The 25,128-nt window shown below is 36.3% G+C and overlaps 2 protein-coding genes and 1 long non-coding RNA gene across 4 annotated transcripts in view; 2 read left to right on the top strand and 1 right to left on the bottom strand.

Moving 5' to 3' along the window:
- DEK (DEK proto-oncogene) overlaps positions 1-21,308 on the top strand; it is a 29,004-nt gene extending 7,696 nt beyond the window's left edge. The window contains exons 7-11 of the mRNA XM_031435141.2: positions 2,672-2,860; positions 14,774-14,909; positions 15,241-15,389; positions 19,197-19,265; positions 19,729-21,308. Coding sequence (XP_031291001.1) covers positions 2,672-2,860; positions 14,774-14,909; positions 15,241-15,389; positions 19,197-19,265; positions 19,729-19,740 — 555 coding nt within the window. The 3' untranslated portion in view covers positions 19,741-21,308. The remainder of the gene's footprint in view (positions 1-2,671; positions 2,861-14,773; positions 14,910-15,240; positions 15,390-19,196; positions 19,266-19,728) is intronic.
- Positions 2,867-3,894, top strand: LOC135318606 (uncharacterized). Its single transcript, XR_010376817.1, has 2 exons — positions 2,867-3,133; positions 3,648-3,894. It is a non-coding gene; the product is annotated as an uncharacterized LOC135318606 (long non-coding RNA).
- Positions 21,309-21,619: 311 nt separating the features above from the next.
- The window catches only part of KDM1B (lysine demethylase 1B), a 46,914-nt gene continuing 43,405 nt past the window's right edge, over positions 21,620-25,128 (bottom strand). For both annotated transcript variants that reach the window (XM_031435139.2, XM_031435140.2), the window contains one exon: positions 21,620-23,635. In XM_031435139.2, the coding sequence (XP_031290999.1) occupies positions 23,552-23,635 (84 nt within the window). In that variant the 3' untranslated portion in view covers positions 21,620-23,551. The remainder of the gene's footprint in view (positions 23,636-25,128) is intronic.

Here is a 25,128-nt window from a genome sequence, read left to right as displayed (position 1 = left end):
AGAGAAGACAACTCTATTCTCATTTGCTTCTGCATTCCCATCTGTTGCAATGTATTGTTTTGCTTGAAGTATATGAAGAAAATCCAGCCTCACACAGCTATGTAGTTAGAAAAAGGAGGAATATTTTTAAAACCTTTCCTGATAATTGTGGATAGTCTCCTTTGATATGATATCAAAACTCTGCAGTGGTGGATTCTTAAAGGTTAGTTGTGATGTGTTTGAAACCATGTTAATGAACTTGGACCTTTTACCTATGCTTGATTTTGTAATATGCACTCTCCATTTGGAAAATATCAGTTCCCTGAATTACGCATATATTCCACATGTTGGCACATTTCACTGAACGCTGTCAAAATCACATTCATTAATATAACCATCATCTCATCAGGAAAAATCTTTAGGTACTGGGATGCTGTCACGTCAGTGGTAGTGGGTATGAATTTTTCCAAATTCTCATTTTCACTTGAAAATTTGAAACCTACTGGCAACAAATACTGTCAGTTGTTTTCCTTGAGATGATAGGCTCACATTCATTTTTGAGAACATGTCTATGAAATAAACCTAAGTCTGAATAGGCATGGGTTTTTAATTACTCTTTTAAAGAATGATGTACCATGAAAAAAAGTGGCTAACTTAGCTTACTGCTCAGTTGTGCAAATGCTTTTCCTTGAGAAAATCAGTGAGCTTCCATATATAGCCAAAGTACTCTGTGTACTTCCCATTTTGTTACCCAAATGCTTTAAAGACGTACTCAAAGGTTGAGCGTTAATACAGTTAGTATTTACTGTTGCATCAAGGACATTCTTAAGTGAAATGCCCTGCTGATGTGTGGTTGTGAGGAATATAGTGACTACAAAGTGATCTTAAAATTGTTATACTAACATTGTTTACTAACCTTTTGTATTTCTACCTTGATTGTTAATCAGATTTTGTTTCCAAAATGGGATAATGCTGTTGGCACTGGATTCTGAGTAATAGGTTCAACTGTTTTTAGAACAAGTATAGGAAAAGTCTAATTATCTAATTCTAATTTCTAATATTTTAATTCTGTAGCATTTATATATTACTACTCTTTAAAAATTAAAAGCTCTTCATTTATTTTTAGAAGTTGTATTTTCTTGATTTTTTTCTTGAATAATTTAACAGTCTTTCATTTTCCTATACCCAGCACCCATTCCTGTCCTTGTATTACTAATTTCGTATACAGATTATATTCTCATTACCTGTATTTAGTTCCTGAGCTGACATAGGGAGGGAAACCACATTGTTTAAATATATTTGAATCTTAGATTTCATTTAGTGAGTGGTGAGAGTCAACTTTTTTCCTCCAAACAAGCGTATCAAAGAATTCATCCAAATGGATTTGGTTCCTGGTATAGTTGGTAATGGCAATAATTCACTTAACAAGGTTATCTGTATACATTTAGGGAGGTTTCTTGTGGGGAATCTCTGAGAAATACCTTTAGTCCACTAACTTAAAGTTTCTGGAGTGACCTAGATTGGCTCTTTCCCAGTCTGCCTTTAGAAGGATAGGTTGTTTGGGCAAGCTAGGGCTATCCTGTGGACTGTAGATAGCCTGGAAATACTGCACTACACAAACAGCAGCTGCGTTAGTTTTTGTGCAGGTGATAGTGACCCCTAAGATTGGAAGTTCTTAGGAGAGAAAGGGACCTGTGGTTCTGCTAGTTTCATGAGAGATACTGCTTAAAGTTACCAATAACATTTACACAATTATGCATGTTAAGATTATATCACGGAATTTTCCTTAATGTTTCTGCGTATTGCAGAAAATAACAGACGAAAATAAATATGAAAGATACCCATAATTTTAGAAGTAATAATTTTAATTCCTTAGTTGTATCTTTTTAGATCCTTTATGCAAGTTTATTTTATAGTTTTCTATTTCAGAAGTTAGCAAATACCCACCCCAAGAAAGCATTTAAAAATTAAATTTGTTGGTTAATATAATCAAGTCATTTTTCTCATGTGATCTATGCTTTTTAAATATGCTTGCTTTAATTGAATATCAAAGTAATGGCAGTATACTTATTTTGTGGTTCTTAATTACTTTCATAATTAACATATTCAACACTTAACTGCATATTTTAAATTGTCAGTGAGAATATAATCCTGGCATTATTGAAAGTAGAGCCCCTAGGTAATATGGATATAAACTATATGCTTCATAAATTCAGAATGTGTAAAGTGAGGTTTTATTTCCCTTACGAATGGTTCCTCCCAGTCCTTTTATTGGAGAGTCCCCTAAAGCAAGAAGGCAGCAACAGTTTTAAAGTTTGTAGGAGTGAAATAAATTACAAGTCTAACTGAAAATATTGTCTTGATGAAGTGTAAACAACTGTCTAAACACGGTGTGTACTCAGGCTTCTAGTCCCATATCAGAATGTAGGATACGTCTTTCAACATTTGTGAACAGTCTCTCACCTACATGTTTAAAACCTAGAGTTCTAAACAAATGAAAAGGGTATTGGTAGTGCAGACAAAACAATTAACTTGACACGTTGAGTTCAAGATGAATTATTCTATGTAAAGCTGCTAAGCTTGAAAATAAAATTTCTCAAGACAAGAACAAGAGGAATTGAGAAGTAGTTATCAAAAACAGGTGATTGACTTGGAAATAAAATATCTCACTGGTTTATTTCATTTTATGCAGCCATTGCCAAAATCTAAAAAAACTTCTAGCAAAGGCAACAAGAAGGAACGGAATAGTTCTGGAATGGCCAGGAAATCTAAGCGAACCAAATGTCCTGAAATCCTGTCAGATGAATCCAGCAGTGAAGAAGACGAAAAGAAAAACAAGGAAGAGTCTTCAGATGATGAAGATAAAGAAAGTGAAGAGGAGGTAAAGTGTTGGGGTTTTTTTTTTCCCCACAACTTTCCATGGGGAGAGTTAAGAACTCCTGCTCTAGAATAGCTATAGCCAGAAAGCATAGATTGAGGGAACTATGTATGTACCGTATTGGCTGATTTTAATTCCAAAGACTCAGAAATGCTCAAGGATAAACCCTTTCTTTCCCTCAAGGAGCTTTTGGTTTTATTGCCTTGCCAATGTGTAAGAGTTGGGAAAGAGGTTGGTGTGGACTGGATTTGAACTGGACCATGAAGACAAGAGTAGGTAAATGGAAAGGAAGGGGCGGGGAAAGGGTGCATATCCTGACAGGAACACAAAGGAGCAGATTTTTTGATAGTATATTAATATTTTGTGGTTGGCTTGGACCATTTTATTCTGTCTTATGCAAAAAGCAAGGGTTTAAGGACCACCATTTTTTTCTTATCTCGGGGTTTATTTAATGAGAATAGCAGCATTTGAAGTTTGATTGGTGGGCAAATCTTGTATCACTTAGGAATGCCTGCCATTTTCTTTCACTTGGGAGTGTTGATAAAATGCTGAGAATATTTAGTTTCCAGAGTAAAACTTCAGGAAGAGGAGAGCTGCTGAACCGTTTAAGGGGTTAACTTCATCCTCTCCTTGGTATGTATCTTCTGTCAAGTACATGAGAGTGGGTACCAGGAGATGATTTTCTGTTGTTAATAGTGTTTTGGTGGCTCTGTTTTACCTTTGTTTTGGTGCTCCTTTTAATGGTCAGAACTTGCTCTGTAAATTGGGTAATCCCCCTTGTCTTATTTAGGAACTTGATCGATGTGGTGTGATATTATGGGCCCAGATGATTCTTCAGTGTGGAGGGCTGTCTTGTGTGCTGTAGAATATTTGCCCACTAGATGCTGGTAGCACATCCCCACCCCCAGCCTCCAGTTGTGAAAACCAGAAATGTTTCTAGACATTACCATGCCAAATTACCATGTCCCCTGGGGGCAGAAATCACCTTCAGTTGATAACTACTGGATTAAAGAAAATAAAGATACGGTGAACCCTGATTTTATATGTGTGTGCATTTTGTGTATATTTGTCTTTAGGTATTTAAAACCCACACTTGTTTCAATGCCAAGTTTTACAGACTCCTACAAAGTTAAGTATGAAATGCTTCATAATTTAAAAAAGGATATTATAGATCTAGCAGATGTTTCATAAATAGTATCTTAATATATTTTTGGTGTGAAGCAAGATGAGTAATCTGAGCACTAAGGTTTTTATGGAATAGATTTTAAGGACCTGTAGGAGGCGAACATGTTTGTTTATATGTGAATATATAATAGTAGAAATTTTGCAGTAATAGATTTCCTCATTAAACAAATTTTTGGTTATCTACCATGTGTATTCACTATGCCTCCCAAAACCATTTTAAAGGCTGATTTAAAGTATGAAAAGTTGTTACAAGCATCTAATTTTTTCATAGAGGTAATTATGAGAATGGCCTTTGGAGACTGAATTCAAATCCAGCTGTATACTGATTATCCCTGTATGACTTTGGACAAGTTGCTTATAAACTCTGTGCCTCAGTTTCCCATCTGTAAGATGGGGATAATGATAGTACCAGCCCTCAAAGTATTTATTAAGTGACTTTATTTAAAGCACTTGGAGCAGTGCTTGGCACAAGTACTATGTAAGTATTAGCTGCTGCTGTTACTATTAATATTAGCATGTTTTATCATATGTAAGATTTCTAAATCCAATCTTCCTATTATTACTAAGGTGCAGGTTAAAGTCAGGATATTTTATATTCATTTCTTTTTTGCTTCCAGATTATTGTCCCATTGTTTTAAATAGAGTTAGTTGGTGTCTGTGATTATAGGTGACCCCTGATTTATAACCATATTAATTTTTAGACAAGTGAAGTTGACCCCTGCGAATCAATGCCTTTCTACAGTACTGTAAATGATCTTTTGCTAGAGACCCAGGTCAAATGATGAAAATCCATGGAGGAAAAACACAAAAATGCTTTTATATGCATTAAGTATATCAAATCACACAATATAAAAGCTATTTCATAATGCTCTATTTTCTGTTTTGGTTTTTCTGCTTGGGCTGGTATTGACAGACTTCATAAAATGTAATGCCAATAAAATCTGGACTGAGAAATCTTTCTTTTTTCCTGATAAATCACCCTCCAACAAAGATATTCTTTATTTCTCTGAAGACTTTCAAATTTAGGGCTATCCTCAAAAGCTTTATTGCTGATTTGATTACTATGAAAGGCTCTGATTGCCTTTGAAAGGTAAGTGCTAGCAGGAAGGACAGTGTTTTTTTGTTTTTTTTTTTTAACACCTTTATTATGGTATGATTCCTGGGCAGTAAACTACACATATTTCAGATGTACAGTTTGATAAACTTCGATAGATGTATACACCAATGAAACCACCGCCACAATCAAGATAGCTAACGTTTCCATCACTTCCCCAAGGAGTCCAAATTTTGAATTCCCAGTTTATCCCTTCCCACCCTCTTTACTCTCTGGTAACCATACGTTTGCTCTCTGTCTGTGGGTCTGGTTCTGTTTTATAGATAAGTTCATTTGGGTCCTTTTTTTTAGATTCCACATAAAATCAATATATGGTATTTTTCTTCCTCATTCTGACTTACTTCACTTAGAATGATCATCTCCAGATCCATCCATGTTACTGCAAATGGCATTTCATTCATTTTTATGGCTGAGCTGTATTCGTGTGTGTGTGTGTAATACATCTCCTTTATCCAGTCATCTGTTGATTGACATTTGGATTGTTTCCTTGTCTTGGCTATTGTATATAGTGCTGCTGTGAATACTGGGGTACATGTGTCTTTTCGAATTATATTTTCCTCCAGATATATGCCCAGGAGTGGGATTGCTGGTTTGTATGGTAAGTCTGTTTTTAGTTTTTTAAGGAATCTCCATACTGTCCTCCATAGTGGCTCTACCAATTTACATTCCCACCAACAGTGTAGAAAGGTTCCTTTTCCTCCACACCCTCTCCAGCATTTATTGTTTGTGGACTTTTTAATAATGGCCATTCTGACTGGTGTGAGGTGATACCTCATTGTAGTTTATATTTGCATTTCTTTAACAGTAATGTTGAGCATCTTTTCATGTGCTTGTTTGCCATCTGGATGTCTTTGGAGAAATTCTGTTTAGGTCCTCTGCTCATTTTTTGATTGGGTAGCTTGTTTTTTTATAGTAAGTTTTATGAGCTATTTGTATATTTTGGAAATTAGTCCCTTGTCAGTCACATCATTTACGAATATTGTCTCCCATTCTGTAGGTTTTGTTTTTCGTTTTGTTGATGGTATCCTAAAAACTTTTAAGTTTAATTAGATCACATTTGTTTATTTTTACTTTTATTTTCATTACTCTAGGAGCTGGTTCAAAAAATGTATTACTGTGATTTATGTCCAAGAATGTTCTGCCTATGTTTTCTTCTAGGAGTTTTATGGTACCTGGTCTTACATTTATGTCTTTAATCCATTTTGAGTTTATTTTTGTATATTGTGTTAGAGAATGTTCTAATTTCAATCTTTTACAGATTGCTGTCCAATTTTCCTAGCACCACTTGTTGAAAAGACTCTTTTTTCTCTATTGTATATTCTTGCCTCCTTTGTTGTAGGTTGATTGACCTTAAGTGCGTTGGTTTATTTCTGGACTTTCTATCCATTTCTGGACTTTCTATCCTGTTCCGTTGAGCTGTATGTCTGCTTTTTTGCTGATACCATACATACTATTTTGATAACTATAGCTTTGTAGTATAGTCTGAAGTCAGGGAGCATGATTCCCCCAGCTCCGTTCTCCTTTTGCAAGATGATTTTGGCTATTCGGGATCTTTTGTGTTTCCATACAAATTTTAACATTTTTTTGTTCCAGCTCTGAAAAATGTCACTGGTAATTTGATAGGGATTATATTGAGTCTGTATACTGCCTTGGCCACTTTAACAATACTGATTCTTCCGATCCAAGAACATGGTATATCTTTCCATCTGTTTATATTGTATTCAGTTTCTTTCATCAATGAAAACTTTAAAGTTTTCAGATTACAGTTCCTTTGCCTCCTTGGGTAGGTTTATTCCTAAGTATTTTATTCTTTTTGGAATGGTGGTAAATGGTATTGTTTCCTTAATTTCTTTTTCTGCTATTTCATTGTCAGTGTGTAGAAATGCAACTGATTTTTGTATATTAATTTTGTATCCTGCAACTTTACCAAATGTATTGATGAGCTTTAGGAATTTCTGGTAGCTTCTTTAGGGTTTTCTATGTATAGTATCATGTCATCCGTGCACAGTGACAGTTCTACTTTTTTTCTGATTTGGACTCCCTTTATTTCTTTTTTTTCACTGATTGTTATGGCTAGGAGAGAAGGACAGTATTTCTATGGTAACTTGTATTTTTCCTTATTCTGTTTTTTGAAGACTCAGTTAAGTGGTAGCCTTGTTAGGGACTTCATAAAGGTAGGTATTTTTTGGTCAGTATTCTGAAAGGACCTCTTTTCTAAGAGGCCAGGCAGAAGAGTTGCTGGTTGATTAGAAAAGTTGAGAATTACTTAGAGACAACTTTTTTCTGTTGATTTTTTTCGTGGAAAATTACTAGGTTAATATTACTTATTTCCTGAAATGAATTTCTCCTTCATAGACAAGACTTCTCCCAGTAAGATCAGCTTCGTCTATTTTAGATTCCTGGAGTAAATAACAACTGTTTTTTGTTTCCTTTGTAAATTGAGGAGTTTGGACTAAATCTGTATCATAGTGCTGAAGTAAGAAATCTTAAGCCGAAATCCAGTTCAAGTTACAGTCGTTCATTAGCCAGTTACATGAGATTGAATTACTCACCTGCTATTTTTCATAGTTAGCTATGTGGAAGAATAGGATACTTAATTTATAAAATGTAGGATTAAAAGCACTGAAAACTACAGTTAAAAAAGAATTGGTGAGGTTTTTTTTTTTAAGTCTTTTGTGAGAAGTGTGTCACATTTAGCATGTTAGCCAGCAATTGCTAAGGCATTTTGTTTGAGGTTTTTAGTACCTGTACCTCTGTTTCCATGATATGCAGTGAGTGGTTCATAACAGTTTTTAAGTTGTCTTTTTTTTTTTTTTTTTTTGGAGTTAATTCAAATAAGGTGTTTTTCTGAGAGTAACCTGGGTAATAATTTCTTTATAAAATATCTGTTTTAAACATCTTTATCGTCTTGACTCTTGGACATGTGCTTACTTAGGACAGTAGAAGGAGAGCAGTTTGGAACCAGGAAAAAACTGATAGATGAAGTTTCTTTAAAATGAGAGAATAGAGGTTTAATTATTTTTCTATAAATTTATTCTGGAAATCAACTGATTCCCACATTGGATTAACATTTTTAGGGGAAGATTACCAGAATGAGCCAGTGATATTAAACCATGCTCAGGCATGCCATTCACCACAGGTGTTAGACCTTAGGCACAGAGAAATTACTGGATAGTACAGGAAAAGAAAGGAGAAGTAGTGCTCCCTACATTGGAGAAAACTATCCTAATCGTCTTTTAGACCCTTAAAAGCTTGCTTAACTAATACTTCTTCAGTTTTTGTATCCTAGTGTCTTTGTAATGTACTCTTTATCTCTAGGAAAGTATAAAACAAACTAGATTTTTACTTTGTGAGTACTGAATTTATCTGAATGTTTCCAGATATATCAGCAATGCCTTCAGCTCTAAATACTTAAAAGACCCCACGAATAATGTCCAAAACAAGAGTTCCTTTTTCTTTCTTGACAAGAAGTCCACAGACAGGTAATTATGGACCAGTACAGCAGCTCAAGAAAGGTGTCAAGAATTTGGGGGCCTTCTCTCCCTGAGCCACCACCTTTACATGTGACATTTAACCTCATGATGTCAAGATGGATGTTTTCCCTTTAAGCATTGTATCCCTATTCCAGGTAGAGACGAGCAAAGGGCTTTCTCCTAGTGATGTGTTGGCTTTTTACACCCTGGAAATCCCCAAGTATGTTGCATTGGCCAGAAATTTGTTACTCAGCCACCTCTAGTTGCCAGGGAAGTTGGTGAAACCCAGGTGTTAGCTTTCCTGCCTCTGTAGGAGGAAGGCAGATAAAGATGGGATGTTGAGTGAGCCATCCTACAGTGTTTACCAAATCAGAAATTTTCAGTTACAATTTTGGTAAACATATTTGGACCATTTGAGGAATTATTTGGTCATGGTGGGAGGAGGAACGTGAAAGTTTTGTTAGTCCTTAATTACATTCTAAAAAATAATTCCCCCATCCCAATTTGATGAGAGGAATTACAGAATTATTTCAACTATTGAAACCTTTTGTTGGAAGGCAAAGTTGAATAATTACCATAATAAAATCTGTTTAGACTTAAACGTTCATAATCTTTTGTGACATATAGCAAAGCTTGCACATTCTTTACTCTTGGCACTCTTGAGTTTTCTCAGCCAAGTTGTTAAAAGAATAGCGTATTTTAAGCTAATACTTATTTTGTTCATCTGTTCACCCAGTACAACCTTTCTGCTGTGAGGACAGGATTCTGGCTCTGTGACAGGCGTCTTTTTTGGAGACCCTCCTTCAAGAGCCCTGCTGCCTATAAAAGATAGGTAAGCCTTCTCCCAAGATTTTTTTTTGCCTTCCTTCAAAAAGTACTTGTGTCATTCCCTGATTCTATACCTTCATGGTTATCAGACACATGGAGAATCTTCAGATTTTTAAAAATTTGTATTATTTCAATACATTGTAAAAAAAAACAACTTAGATTACAGTGCATTGTACTATCTGAAATTGATGGCAGCTGTCAGTTTTACCTGTTTCCCTTTAGCACATGTAAAATACCTACAATACTGGATGGTCCTGATTGAAACACTTACAGCATATTCAAAAATGGCAAGCCACAATCTTATTTAGAAATAAGTTTGGAAACCAGCTTTTTCTTTCTTTTTTTTTCATGTAACACCGAATTTTTTCCTATACATTTTGTTAAAAGACTCAAAAGTCTTGCCTCCTATTTAATTAACAAAGGTGTTAACTATCATGAGTACTTCTAGCATTTTTCTTTTATAATGCTACATAATGTGTTGGCTATAATTAACTAAAATATTCAGAATATTTAAAACTTGGCATTTAAAATGTAATCAGTTTTCAGTTTGCTCAGTTCAGTAAATCGGGAGTGTGCTAAGTGCTGTTAGGGTTATAGAATATATTTTCTGATCGAATACCATTTGAGAGATACTTAATAATGTAAAATTTCAAAAGGAAGAGAATCTCTCTGTTGATGAGGGAAGGCTTTGGAGAGAGACGGACGTATCAATTGAAATTGACTTTGGGAATAGAAAGAAACGTTGGACTTGTGAACTAAAATGGGGAGTAGGGAAGTTCTTTGACAAACACACTTGTTTGTGGTTGGGTAGTTTGTCCAGAAGTAGAGCCGTGAGAGGTGAAGCTGGAGCAACATACACTGAAGCCAGACCACAGAAAACATCCCATGTGGTTGGGCATTGTTGTGTGAATAATACAGCCTTTGGGGATAGATTCATCATTCTGGTTCCTTCAAAATGATTCTTATTCTATCTGAGCATTTTGCTACATGGGGGAAAAGAGACATGGCCTCTGTCTTCCAGGAACTGACAGTCTACCTGGGAGAAATCGCACTCATTCAGTTAGCATTTATTGGTACATATAAGGAGGAATGTACTGTGTGCGGAGTACTTTCACATCTTGCATCTCATTTAGTCTTGACTCCATGAGAGAGGACAATATATCCTCATTTTTTTAACTTTGAGGACAGGATACATATCCAGCTTTCCAGAGCTTCTAATTCGTTTATTTTTCTCTACAACGCTGTCCAAATCTGATATTAAGCAATAGCTTTAGGAAAGTTAATATGGGCATAGATCCACTTCTGCTTGTAAAAATTTAAAACTAAAAGCTGTTGGCATAAAATACTGTATTGATTTCTTTATCTGGTTCTGTGTTTTCCCTATGAATCTCCAGTAATTCATACTCTAGACCAGGAGTTGGCGTACTATGGTCAGATCCAGCCTATGGCCTGTTTTTGTACAGCCTGAAAGCTAAGAATGGTTTTTCCATTTTAAAAATACTTGTTAAAAGCAAAGATGAAGAATGTACAACAATGACCACATGAGCCAGCAAAGACTAAAATACTATCTGGCACTTCATAGGAGAAGCTTGGTGACAGGTCTAGACTACATTTGTCTATCATGAGACGTGCTTTTATAGCTAGGTGAGTCAGCTGTGGGGCTTTTTTATGCATAGGTCCTCAGGCCTCACCCTTGATGATTTGATCTAAGTCTTTTTTTCCTCTTAAATGGAGGTGTATAGATAAGTGATGCCGGAAGACAGTGATATTAAAAATGAGGAGGTTTGGCTAATCGCTATTAACAGAAAAAAAGATTTGTCTTAGCAAGCAGAATGATTCTAATGAAATAAAACCTTGGGGTTAGAATAGATCTTTAAAGATAATCTTGTCTCTAAGGATCTTTTCCCACCTCAATTTTCCAGTTAACATAGCAACTAAGTGCCAGTTCTAAGCTCTGCAGTGGAGATCAGGAAACAAATATGACAGGGTCTTTATGTTAAGCTGTTTAATCTAGTTGGTAGGAGGGGAGAGGTCAAAGATTAGAAGGAAAACATAGGATGTACCTTAAGCGCTAAGAAAGCAGTTTGGCCAAGATAATATAGAAGCTCAAGATGGAGTATTTACCTCTTTCTAGGGGCAGGGAGGGAGCAAAGATCCAGTCAGTGAGCCTTCACAGGAGGTAACAATTTGATCTGAGCCTTAAAGGATGAACAGGAGAGCGAAAGAAAGAGTTGGAGAACAAAACTGGATTCCACCAAGGCCAATCTTAGCTTTGAAAAAAAATTTTAGAGAAATTTTAGAGAAGTGATCCTGGAGCCCATACAGAGTTTGGAGGTAGGGGCCAGAGACAGCCCTGACACTGGGCTTGCTTGTCCTTTGTTGCTGTTCTGTGTTTCTGCCAGCGTTTTTTATCCTTTGTTATTATTGGTATTATTTGTATGTAGTGGAAAAAGTTAAATTTAAGAGTATAATAAATAGGTTATGGTATCACTGATTTACAGCATTAGTTTACTTCTGTAGTTTCACCTCTGGCTTAAAGAAATCCGTAGGTACATTTAAGTCATTTCTATAAGCAACTCATGCAGTGGGAGGCACACTGTACTTTAGGTCTTGCTGCTTAACTATCTGTAAGACACTGTCTTAACTACACAGATGCGTTTTCTTCATTTATAATTAGATAAACTGTCTTTGCTTTTTTTTTTTTTTGCTTTGTTTTGGTTTTTCCCTCATATGAGATCATGTATATGAAAGCAGTGCTGCACAGATACCTTTTTCTTTTTCCTTTTAATTACATTTTAACCACGTCCTGGTTTCAGAGTACAGGTAAACCAGATTCTGCAAGCGATACAGAGGTGAACGGGGCAGGGAGTCTTTAAGTGGCTGCTTTATGGCAAACACTCTTGTAGTTGCTAGGGACAGATAGACCTAAAGTAAAAATAAATGTCTCTTCTCATGGAGATAGTTAGCTACGCCCTTAAGAAACTTACAGTGTAGTGGGAGAACAGACGTGTAAATACCTGCACTTTAGTAAACGTAGTATATTAAATGTTTTCTTTGATGCCTTACATGTATTTGGTCATTTGACCCTCACAAAAGTTCTGCAGATATGGCCATAGTTTGTCAAATCTGCAATGCCTATAAGGCATCATTTTAATGTAGATTGTGAAATGTACCCCAATATCTGAGATAAGGTGTGGAAGTGTTAGATTTAACAAAGTTGTCTGGTATTATTACCTCCATTTTACACATGCAGAATCGGGCATAGGGAAGGATGAGTGTCTTGCCTGAGAATGCAAAATTAGTCACTGGTGGAGTCAGGATTTGAACCAGGAAGTTTGGCTCTAAAAACCTGTGTTCTTATTCACTGCTTCACAATATCCGCTATAAAGTAGGGATAGATGAATTGTATGCCAAGTATTGTGGGACTGTGGATTAGTCAAACTGGTGATATTATGAAAGATTTGGAGGAGGTGATTGCTAAGTTGGGTTTAGAATCATGAGTGAGATTTTCCTAAGTGGAGGAGGGGGAATGAAAGTAATGAAAATTTGAAAGTTCATGTAACATTTAAATGGGAGTGGTTTAACTTGCCTTCTCAGCTCTCCCAGGGCCTCTTCATACCTCCAGAATACCAGATTACCTCGTTTCCCTTAACTGCCAAAATTTGTCCATTGTGTTACAGTGTCAAAATCTGTCCTTTGAGATGCCTTGTGGTCCACAGTTATCTTTTCTTCCTATACCTAATCTCTTACTGTCTCAGCAGCTTAAGAGATTCTTAACACCTGCTAATCTAAAGCACATAAGAGTCAGTTATCTGATAGCCTCCTTGCTCAGGATAAAACCCATAGGTAGGAGTTTCTACAGAGTGTAGTTATTTTACTACTTAGTTTTCACTGCCCGTGCTAGTACTACCAGGATGATAAAAGATCCTTTACTGAATTCCAGTCTACATTTGTCACAGAAAACTTTGTAACTGTTCACTAAAGATAAGTGAAATCCAGTATAAATAACATAACTTGTTATTATAGGGATTCGGATGTTTGGGTCCAGTCCTGTCTACCAGAATGTAAAGAAATAAGCATGATGTGTCTTGGTTAGTTAACACAGGTGTCATTGAGCCTCATATTGCTTTTATTCTATGTATCTATTCTGTGTATCTGCCTTGCTTTTAAAGAAAACTTTAAAACTTGAGGCTTTACTTTTAGAAGCATGTTGACCCTTTGACACTTGTTAAATGTACTTTTTAGTAGTAGTTGAACTAGATAGGTTAGTTCCTGGCCAACAGACCATTACTGAGGTAATGCAGGGTGATACAGACTTGTGTAAGTATGTACAGTGGATGGCAGTGTAGCAAGAGGAAAGACAAACACTGAAATCCAATGAACTGCACTTAGAAATAGCCTGAGTCCATCTGACTCTAGAACAGGTACTTGAATTTTCTTTAAGTTCCACACAATATCCTTTCTTTCTTTCTTTCTTTCTTTATTTATTTTTTATTTAATTTTTTTTCCACAATATCCTTTAAAAAAAAAGAAAAAGGTTGAATTTTGATGCTAATCAGAAATTAGGAATATAAAACATTTGGAGAAATATTCTATCAAAAGTGATTTGCAGTATTTGGGTGTGTTAAAATGAGATTTTAATTATCTTGGGATATTTGCCTTATATAGGATATTTTTACCTTTGGGAATGTTTAATGAAGAATTAATGTTTACTAATTTCATAGGCCTTGCTTGAGACAAAGTAACTATGAACTGTAATTTTTTAATCTATTCATATGTATATACTTGGCTTTTATTTTGTTAGCTGTGAGTTAGCGTTTAAGAAAACAAGTTCTGGAGTCAGACTACCTATTTTAATCTCACTTCTTTATTATATTAATTATGTGACTGGAAGAAACCTCTCAGCCTTTATTTCCTCGTATATCTATAAATAGTTATTGAGCAGCTACTTTGCACCACGCACTGTTTTAGGACTCAACACAAAAAGGTCAAAAATCCTTGTTCTTGTGACATTTACCTTTTAGTTGCAGAGATGACAATAAATAACAAAAATATTAGTACCTTTATTTTCTTCAAGATTAAGATGTAACACATATAAAGTTTTCTATCTATACTGTGGAATAAATGTGGGCATCTTTTATTTTTAGTGTTTCATTATTGACCTCACATGACTAGTTTTGTGTTAGGATGAAATTAAGTTCATTGAATGTATTAGTCATCTTAAAAATTGATACATTAATTTTCTCTAATATTGTTGAGGGATGAGAAGGATGGCAGTTAATCTTTCATTGGTGTGTATACTTTTCTTTCCAACAGCCACCAAAAAAGACATCTAAAAGAGAAAAACCGAAACAGAAAGCCACTTCTAAAAGTAAAAAATCTGTAAAAAGTGCTAATGTTAAGAAGGCAGATAGTAGCACCACCAAGAAGAATCAAAACAGTTCCAAAAAAGGTATGTTAGAAATGGCATGTTTCCAACTATAACGATGTGATTTATATGCTGCAACATAGTGTTTAAGCATTGTGGAGAATGGATCAGCTGTGAAGAACATTGCGGTGGGGGAGGTAGTATGCCAATTTTTTGTAATTTTTCAACATTGACAAAAGTTCCATTGCATGTTTTATAGGTAATACAGAGTTGTGATTTATACTTTCTATAGTCTAATACGCCTCTGAGAATCTGATGAATGCATATAGAATTCTTCCTAATATGTCTTCAATATTAATTTACTTTGCTATTTAAGAAAAACTTATTCCCATGTAATAAAATATCTTTCTTTTAGAAAGTGAATCTGAGGATAGTTCAGATGATGAACCTTTAATTAAAAAATTGAAGAAACCTCCTACAGATGAAGAGTTGAAGGAAACAGTGAAGAAGTTATTGGCCAGTGCTAACTTGGAGGAGGTCACCATGAAGCAGATTTGCAAAGAGGTAATTGGACAAACGCTGAGATCATTTTGCTTTTATTTGAAAAGTTCTTTCACCCATTCCTCAGTTGGAAGCTAGATTCTTATGTGAGTTCATTCATTGAACTACATGTCAGTTCTTCTTATAGGTACTGGGATACCGCATTCAATAAAATAGTCAAAGCTTCTGCCCTATTGGAGTCATTTCATAAACAACACTGGAACATGTGCAGTGACTAATGTTAAAGTGATACATTCCAAACTGTGTAGGAAATGCTCTTTTGCTGTTACGAAAGCTGTTTTTATTGATGCATCCCTAGATTATGTTAGTTTGAAAAAGCAGAATCTGATGAACCACCTTATTTTCAATGTTACTGTGAAAAATGAGATGTTACAGATTAGGTTCTTAGGTCAAAGTTCTGTGGAGCTCTTCTGTTACTTCTCAGGAAATGATCTAGTTTGCATGATTCCATAGAGTTTCCATACTCTAGATCAAAATTGGAAGATTTTAGATTCCAGTTTCCTATAGAAAAATGGAATTAAAAATTGAAATGTACCAAAGGTGAAATACTCTTTACTTTTTAAAGACATTGACTATTGATTTATTCATTCAGCATTCACTGAGCCTCTCCTGCATATCAGGCACTGTGACAGACGTTAGAGGTAGAGCTGGAGAGGCCATGGCTTGGCTTTGGAGGCCTTGCAGTCTGGTCACTAGAGTACAGGGTGTGTGTGCTGTGAGAAGGGTAGAAGGTGCCACCCCACCACAGGACAAGAAGCATCTCCTTAGGACTTGGAGGAACCTGAAAAGGCATCTTGGAAGGGACTTACAGCTTCAGCATTCATACAATTGTGGGACATTGACACATTCACATCAAATGTGACAAATATTGACTCTGAGGAATAGTTACTAGTTTAATTTGGCTGAAGACTAGAGTTGGAAGGAATTCTCCACAGAGGTTAAGAGAGAATACTAAAGAGTTTTGCCGATTTTATATACACCTTGTTACAGAGGTTTGATTTTCTCCCTGCAGCTAGTGGGGACTTGGAGGGCTGGTTAGGCTGTTGAGAGGTATTAGGCAAGGGCATAACACCATCAAATTTTTATTTTTTAAGAGGCATCCTAAGCATATGAAGGAGGACAGACCGGTGAAGAATGAGACGAGAGGCGAGGGAAGCCCAGTTTACGTCACAGTCGAAGTTAGAGGGTTGCAGTAATGCAGGTCTGAACTTGAGAGAGCCTGATCACAGGTTGCTTCTGTGGGTGTCAGGGCTTGGGTGTATTAATCATAATAGGAAATAAAACAAAAGATGTACGTTTTAAAGAAAAGATGGATTTTGTTCTAGACATTTTAAGATGGGGTACTTGAAACGTGGGAGAAATTGTGAACGTTGTAATCTCCAAAGAAACCTAGACTAGGACATTGTTGGGAGCTAAAACCAAAAGTACAGATGAGGTGTCCCAGGGAAGAAGAGAAAGGGGGAGGAAAGCAGAGGGTAGAGTCCTGGAGACCATTAACATCAAAGAGTTGAGAAGTAATTTCTACAAAACACAAGACATTGTAGAGTCAGTAGTAGAAGGAAGGCCAGAGAGAGGAGTGCTATAAAAGCAGGGCAAGGACTTTCAAGAAGGGGGGCGGGGGAGGGGCTGCCAGTTAAGAAAAGGTGATTCTCTTACATGGGACAGTGGACAATGGCCATGGAAAGGCATTTCACAGAAAAGAAATAGAAATGACCCGTAAACATGAAAATATTTAACCTTCCCTACTAATGAGGAAGATAGAAAACTGAAAGGAAATACTTTGCTTATTAGCTTTAACAAAATCTTTACAAAGATTGGCAGTTTTCAAGGTTGGCAAGGGTATAGGGAAATGTACTTTCATCCTTTAAATTGTAACAACTTTGGAGAATAATTAGGTAGTATGTTAAAATTTAAATTGCAGATACCTTTTAACCTAGCAATTCCGTTTCTAGGTCTCTGTCCTAAAGACATAGTCACATCTGCACAAAATGATTTCAGTAATGTTCAGCATGTCTATAATATTGAAAAATCAGAAACAACCTAAATGGCCATAAACCAGTACATCCATATTTGGGGAATACTATGTAGCAGTTCAAAAGAACATGGAAAAACCTTCCAAGTATTGTCAGGTGTTTTAAATATACAGAAAACTATATTGCATTGATACATTTATACATTGGTATATAAACTCATTTTTAATGAGTTAATTTTGCTGTGTCTGGGATACACAGCAGATTGATAACTGGTTTCCTCTGAAAGGAGAGGGGCGAGGGCAGACTGGAGGGAAAATTGAAGGGAGACTAGTTCTGTTCATTTGAATGACTTGTGAATACATTTCTGTAGTTTTAAAGGGGGATTATTAATAACATGGAGAGGTCAAGTGAGAATAAGTTAAGGGTTTTTTGGACTTAGCAATTATGAGACAGTTGTTCACTTAATAAGAGCAGTTTTGAAGGGTGGTAAATGCAAGGGTTATTTACCCTGGGACTGAGAATTATCGGTAAGGAGAGTGAATGGATTAAAGCTCCTGTTTTAGTAGCTAAATCTCGGGAATACAGGTTGATAAAGATTTTTTCAGAAGGGCAGGGAGGGAAAGCAGAAGCACGTGTTAGGCTAAGGGCTGGTGGTACAGGAGCCTCGAGGGGTGGGTCCTTGCAGAGCTAAGGAAGATGGGGACTGTTGATGAATCCAGGTGCAAGTGAACTGGAGGGCAAGAGATACGTCAGAGTTGAAGGAATTCATAGCAGTGGCTTGACTGAGAACAGGAGTGGGACATTTGAATAGAGGGGTGAAATTGCCCCTGATGAGAATGCAAGGGGGATCTAATGAGAAATCCTTGGGATTTCTGGGGAGGCTGTGACATTGAATACCATGGACTGGAAATGGGACCATTCTTCTCAAAGTTGCTATATTTTCCCACAGGGCTTAACATAGAAAAGCTGGTAATTATACCAGCTCAGGGTTGGAGTTTTGCAGAGAAAGAACAAAGGGTAAACAATTAGAGTAATGTAAATGATTGACCGTATTTGCAGCGGTTGGCAAACTACAGCCTGAGGGCTGTTATAACATAGCCGTAGCCATTCATGTAAGTATTGTCTGGCAGCGTTGACTCTGCACTGGCATAGTTGAATAGTCATGACAGAAACTGTCACTGGAAAAGCTGAAATAATTTACTGTCTAGCCTTTTACAGAAAACGTTTGCTGACTTTGAATTGCATGATAGGAGTGAAACCAGCAAGATAGATACAGAAAGTCAGGACTAGAAGTCATTGTGAAGCCAGGCAGCAGTTACCAAGTTGGGAAATGTAGAGAGTAAAAAATTTCAGAGTAGAGGACACGATGGTATAACTGGGTCTCAGTGATAGAACTTCAGGAGGGAATTGAACAATGGACTGGGGCTGAAATTCGTTAAAGTTCAAGTTGAGGAAAGAAGTAGTGTCAGATAATGTAACAGAAGAACTAAGAGGGCATCTCTAAAAAACAGCTCACAAATAACCTACTGATGTAAAGTACATACTCCACTTAACCAAGGTATGTCTACATGTTCTTCTCACCCATGTTTGTTGTTAATTCACTGACACTCCCACTTTATAAAACATTGAAAGTGTTTGTATGCTGGTTTATTTTCTGCTCTATATACAGTATTATTAAAGCTACTCATTTGCTGTAGAATTCTATGTGGTGGTTAGAGCATACAGTTAACATATGTAGCTGTTTGTACACAGCACACATTTCTTCACTATCCAAAGATAGAGAATATTAGTGAAATTTTAAATCTACTTTTAACATAGTTTTTCCTTTCCATTGTAGGTATATGAAAATTATCCTGCTTATGACTTAACTGAAAGAAAAGAGTTCATAAAAACAACTGTTAAAGAGGTAAAATATATCCATCTTTTCCAACTTTAATAATTTTGGACATATAAGATGGAAGAAATTGTGTATCAAATACTGCATATTTTTCAAAATAGTCATGTCACTAAATATCACATTTGAGGCTCAAATTTCCTCAAAAATAGATGGAGAGTTATTTTCCCATTTTAGAGCTTAAAAATAAAGTCTGAACATGAGTTGACAAAACCTGGCCTCAGAAGATGTGGGCTCAGTGTACATGGTGGCCGGGTGTCCCAAAGGGGCTCACACAACCACCGGAGCACGTTCGTGTCCACCAGTTAAAGGCAGGGGACAATCAACAGAGCTGTAGTCTTACAGTGGTCCCATCTGATTTCCCAAGGTCACAGTAGTAAAATAGAAGTTAAAAAATAAAGTATGGTCTTGATTTATGTATACCAAATATTATGTATGTTGGGTATGAGGAAATAATGTTTCTCTTTCATTACAGCTGATTTCTTGAGAAAGAGGACAGAGACAGGTGACCTGTACCCATGGATTTAAAGCTCTGATTTATACCATACCAGCAAAAGAGAATGTATTTCCTTTTCTAAATCCTTGCAAGCGTTGTGTTGATAGAACTTAACCTTTTTATCTTGAGTGTTAACGTAAATTTGAGTTTGCTGTTTTAAATTGCATTTCTATGCAGTTTTTAGTTTAAATTTTTGCATGGCAGTAATTGTTCCTTGCTTTTATAGTTGTATTTTGTACATTTTGGGTTTCTTTATATAAGGTTCTAGATTCTTGAACTGTTGTAGTTTTTAGCGTGTGCTCAATATTAGCTTAAGACATACTTTTAACCAAGTAGAACAGAAACTATTCTAATGGTGTTTAAACATGCGGAGACTCTTGCAGTATTTAGTATATGAAATATTTTGAATACACATCTGTCAGTGTGGAAACTCAGTGGCAGTGTGTTCATCATATTAAAAATATACGAGCTTCAGCTGTCCAGATGATGAAATTGGAACTTTTCTCCTGCATGTGTATATATGTCAAATTGTCAGCATGACAAGAGTTGACAGATGTTATTTTTGTATTTTTAAAAACAAATTTGTTGTATATAAAGTTTTTTTATTTCTTTTGTGCAGATCAATTTTTAAACTCATAAGTAGGTACCTTTACAGTTATAAATGTATGAAATGTCAGTGTTCAGCCAGATGGTGTGACGGAGCAGCGGAAGTCAGAGTCCAGTGAAGAAAATACTGACGGAACAAGTAGTTCTCTGCTTTGCCTCGAAGTGTCGTCAGTTTGTAGTGTTAGTGTTAACCCTGCAGCAGTGCCTGTAGATACGTTTTCTATCAAGGACAGACCAAAACCTACACATCAAAACTTCAAAAATTGGGGGAAGAGTGGGATTAAGTATAAGCACATTTGGCTTATAGTAAGTGAACTGATTTTTATTAACTGCTTCTGCCCATATAAAATGCCGTTCTGTACAGGAAGCCTGGCCACTTTTATAATTACGGTAAAATTTGTAATGCCAGAAGAAGAGAATGTGTAGGGAATAGTGGGTATCTCTGACAAAGTATTTCTCAAAAGTGGTAACAGACTTATTTTTAACATTAAAGAAATTTAATGTATTTGTGGAATCAGGGGTGTTACGTTTTAAATTTTGGCCAATCAGGATTCTAGATGATCAGTATGTGGACCACTCTTGATGAGACTAATTTTGTCTTTTAAATTGAGTGTCTTAATCAGTTTATTAAGTAATCTCTGAATTTTAAAACATGCTGCTTATGCAAGAATTGGGCCTTTGGTAAACCACTGAGTGTTTAAAATACCTTTGCATCATAGAACAGAAATATATAAAAATGATATATGCTGACTGTTAATAGGTATTTTCACGTTTGACTTTTGACTTGTTTCTTGATAAAGTTACTAGGACATTAGAGAAAGGTATACTTAATACAAATGAATGGAATAAACAACTAAATGAGACTTAAGAATTGGCCTTCTGTTTTAAATATTTAATTTGTTCCTCTCAACCTTGTCAATAAAAATAATAAAAAATGCCTTTTTCTCTTTGCATTTGATGTCTTAATCTATATATTCAGAACAGATTTTTAAATAGATTTAGCCGGTAGCCTGTATCATTTGGGGTGCTCCTCAGTGGTAACGGACCGATTTTACCTGGAATAAATTATAAAGAGATCAGTAGAGTGAGCTCACAAAACCAAGTTCATCAAGGTCAGCAAGGTTCTCACTGACTTGAAAGGGGATACACCGTGATGCCTGTGACCTAAGACTTTCTAAAGAGGGCTTGGAGGTTGTGGGGGGTTGAGCTGGTGTGGGTGGAAGTTCATGGGGAGTGTGCCTTCATCACTGCAGTGCACAGTATATTTGAAAAACAAGTCTAGTTTTTATTAAGCAGTTTTACACAGTTTTCACAGTCTGCAGTTAAAACATATTCACTGCTACTCAATTACAGAATCTTCAGACAGCAGTGAAAAACTCAAAAGAAACTCAAGGAAAAAAAAAAGTACCATGGTTCCTTAAAGAACAAAATGTTAGGTGATGTCACTTGAGACGGAATGAGGGTTTTAAATACACATTTACCATACTTTATTTAGTAGGTTCTCCCCTTGTTTGCTTATAGCACAGTACAAGTTTAAGTGCTCAGAGACTAAAGTAATAATTTACTGTGAACCATTTCAACTTAGAATATTTTGCATTTATCACCTGACACATGCTATTTAAACATTTTAATACATAACACTTTAAAGCAGAATACATCCCAATCAGTATCAGTGAGTCTCATCAAATGACCTAAATATCAACATTTTCCTATGTTAACTTTGAAACCATTATACTGCAGGTTGCTTTCTTTCGATTATTATACTTTGGTGGGGAGGGAGGTGTGTCTAAGCTCTGTCTAAAGTTCCCCGTAGTTCTTTGCATAAAGTACTATTTCTACTTATAAACTTATTTTAATTTTTAAAAATACCTAATATTTTGAAAAATGGTTTTAAAGTCATTTTGAGTCCCTTTAAGCTGACCAATATATTGAAAGAATTGTTCAGACTTTTTAAAACAAAAGCACATAAATTATCCGTATTTCTAACCTGTAAACTGAAGTTTCTTGGCAAGATGAGTATCCTGAAGACCCTGAAATCAGTGTTTATTTTAAATGAATTTTTTTTGTCATGAGTGAAAAAAGGAAAAAGTATTTGCCATGTTCTCAGGCTTTCAAGATATGGCTTATTAAATGTGTAACATTTACCAGGATTTTTCTGGAGTTTTCCAGTGGACCTACATGTGGAATACTGAAAACAATTCTATAAAAAATATTCCTAGAGATTGAATCAGTTATTTTAAAAAGACGCAGTGGGGAGAGGCTTTTATTAAATTATTCTGACAAGATCTTTTTGCTAGTGGTTGCCAAAATTAAGGCTATTTTAAGTGTGCCATCCGCCCAAACATGGCTCTTAAAAACAGCCGTATTCTATGTCTCATCTATGTCTCAAGTATAAAGACCACACTACCTCTACCCCATTCTCAATGATACAATAACCTGTACTGTTGAAGGGACCGAGAATTTTGCTGTTTTGCCAATGAGAGCACAAGTCTAAAATGTTTTATTACAAGATACCTGAATTTCTTTTGAACACCCAATGGGAAGAAATATGTACAATATAAAATAGTCTAGAAGTTTCATTTACCTTTGGAGAGTTTGCTTTATCCAAAAAAGGAAAGATTTCTATCTAAATTTTAAGTAAAAGCTCAATATTGGAGCTATATAAAAATCTTAAGGCTCATTGGCAAAGACAGTGATGAGCTGTCATAGAAAAGTACATGGCTTTATCTGTGTAATGATTCCTGCTTGAGTGACTTGGTTTCTTAATGTGTGAAAATTGGTCAGCCAAAAAAAATTTGTCAGATTTCAAGGGAGTCTCCAACCATGGAAGAATCATATCCAAGGTCTTAATTTAAGGTTATATTCTGCCTTATTTTGAAATCTAGAAGATTTAACACTAGTCAGGCCTGTGGGAAATGCAGTTAAATATAAGTGCTTAGAAAAGGAGTCTTGGGCCTAGTGCCTTCAGAGTGATGAAATGGGTTTACGTTACCACACCACCTTAGAAACATTTCAATTTTGCTACCCAGAGAAGATTGTTTGATTTTATGAAAGTGAGGTTTAACGAGTTTTTCAGGCTTTCTCAGTTGGGGTACAGAAGAAAGCTGGGTCCAGACAAATTCTATTTAAAATGCTGCAATCTTGCAGGCTTTCTCAGTTGGGGTACAGAAGAAAGCTGGGTCCAGACAAATTCTATTTAAAATGCTGCAATCTTGCTTGCTTCTCGAACGCCACTCAAATATGCCCCTGTAACGGTTTGTGGAAAATGCCTATTTGTTGCCTGTTAAAAAAAAAAAAAAGTGTAATTTGAGATCATGTATAAAGAATTAAGCTGAAAATCAAAAGGTAATACAAGCTTATACTTTCTCTGATCCTTGTAAAATAAACATTGGCATCACTCCTGTGTGTTCATATTAACACTCTACTCACCCATCACAGCACGTGAACTTTCCTGGTTTATCACCATGTTTCACCAAATTTACTCTACAACATAGCACTCCTGTGAAGTGTGTGGCATTAATTAAGATACTATCTCTGTACACCAGGTACTGGAATTAAGAATAATGAATAAGACACGGTCCCTTTCCATCAGACAACCTTAGTTGTTAAAATCAGTGATAAATGAAACAAGCACAAAAAGTAAATCACAATTCATCCACAGCTGGAGTTTTGCTAGAAAGCATATTGAAGGTATAATGAAAGGGGTTGAGTTACTCCAAGAATAGATCAGTTCAACAGGAAGGGGAAAGACCAAAGGTGGGTACTGTCAATGGGAGAACCTCACTTTCAAGGCGGTTGTAGTGGGAACAGAGTAAGCAAACCAGAAGCACAAGAAGGTTTTTGTTTGGGGTGTGGCTATGGGAAACGGTAGCTGAAACGGAGGTGAGTAGGTCACAGAAATGGGAAGTTCTGTGAATTTCCACATGAACCAATTTAGGTTCCATGTCACCTCAACGGATGGCTGGGATGTAACGGAAAATATCCAGGTACCAAAGACTTTAACAAATGGGGGACCGGTCAGGAGGCCAGCAGGAATACAACTATTCCTAGGGGGAGAGAATGGTAGAGCTACAGAAGCTTCAAAGAAATGGGTTCTCTAAGAAAATGTAACTATCAAAGCAGCAAAGGAAAGCAGAAAGCTGCTAAGCCCTGCTCGTGACACTACAGCACATGAGCCCAACAGGGCCGTCTGAAAGCAGTTGACCCTTGTTGCCTGGCATGCAATCATTATGCTCTGTTCCTACAAAGGTGGCTTTTCACGGGCCAAGGAGGACTCGACGATACCTGGCTTTACAATGACATTCTTTTATAACCAAAAATCCTGAAAAGAAAAACAACACTAACTCTATTTTAGACGAATCTAGGAGACCTGACTATAATGTATAAATACGTAGGCAGATGAAAGAGTGCTGAGCATTCACTCTGCTAAAGCGGGCGGAGGGAGGAAACAGCAAAAGGAAGCCAATTCATCCCAAAGAATCCTTCAAAAACCTCAGCCATTGGCACCATCATGGAGGCAGGGGCTTGGCAAGGGTGAATGAAAACTGAGGACTGGTTTAAAGACTGAAAAGCAATTCGGTCCCTCACCCAGTTCCCCACTCTCCCTGCTGCCACCCCCAGGAGTGTTGAGGCACAGGGCAGGGGTGAGGTGCCGAAGGAAATGGAGGTTAAGTAAAGTACAACAAAGAGCCAGGCTTTGGGTTCCCAGGAAGCCAGGAGCCGAGTTCTCATCACACAAATGAGGGACCACAAGAGAGGAGCTGTAGCTCAGTC

This window comes from Camelus dromedarius, chromosome 19 (assembly GCF_036321535.1).
Source record: "Camelus dromedarius isolate mCamDro1 chromosome 19, mCamDro1.pat, whole genome shotgun sequence".
NCBI lineage: Eukaryota > Metazoa > Chordata > Mammalia > Artiodactyla > Camelidae > Camelus > Camelus dromedarius.
This window is presented reverse-complemented; position numbering and strand designations above follow the sequence as displayed.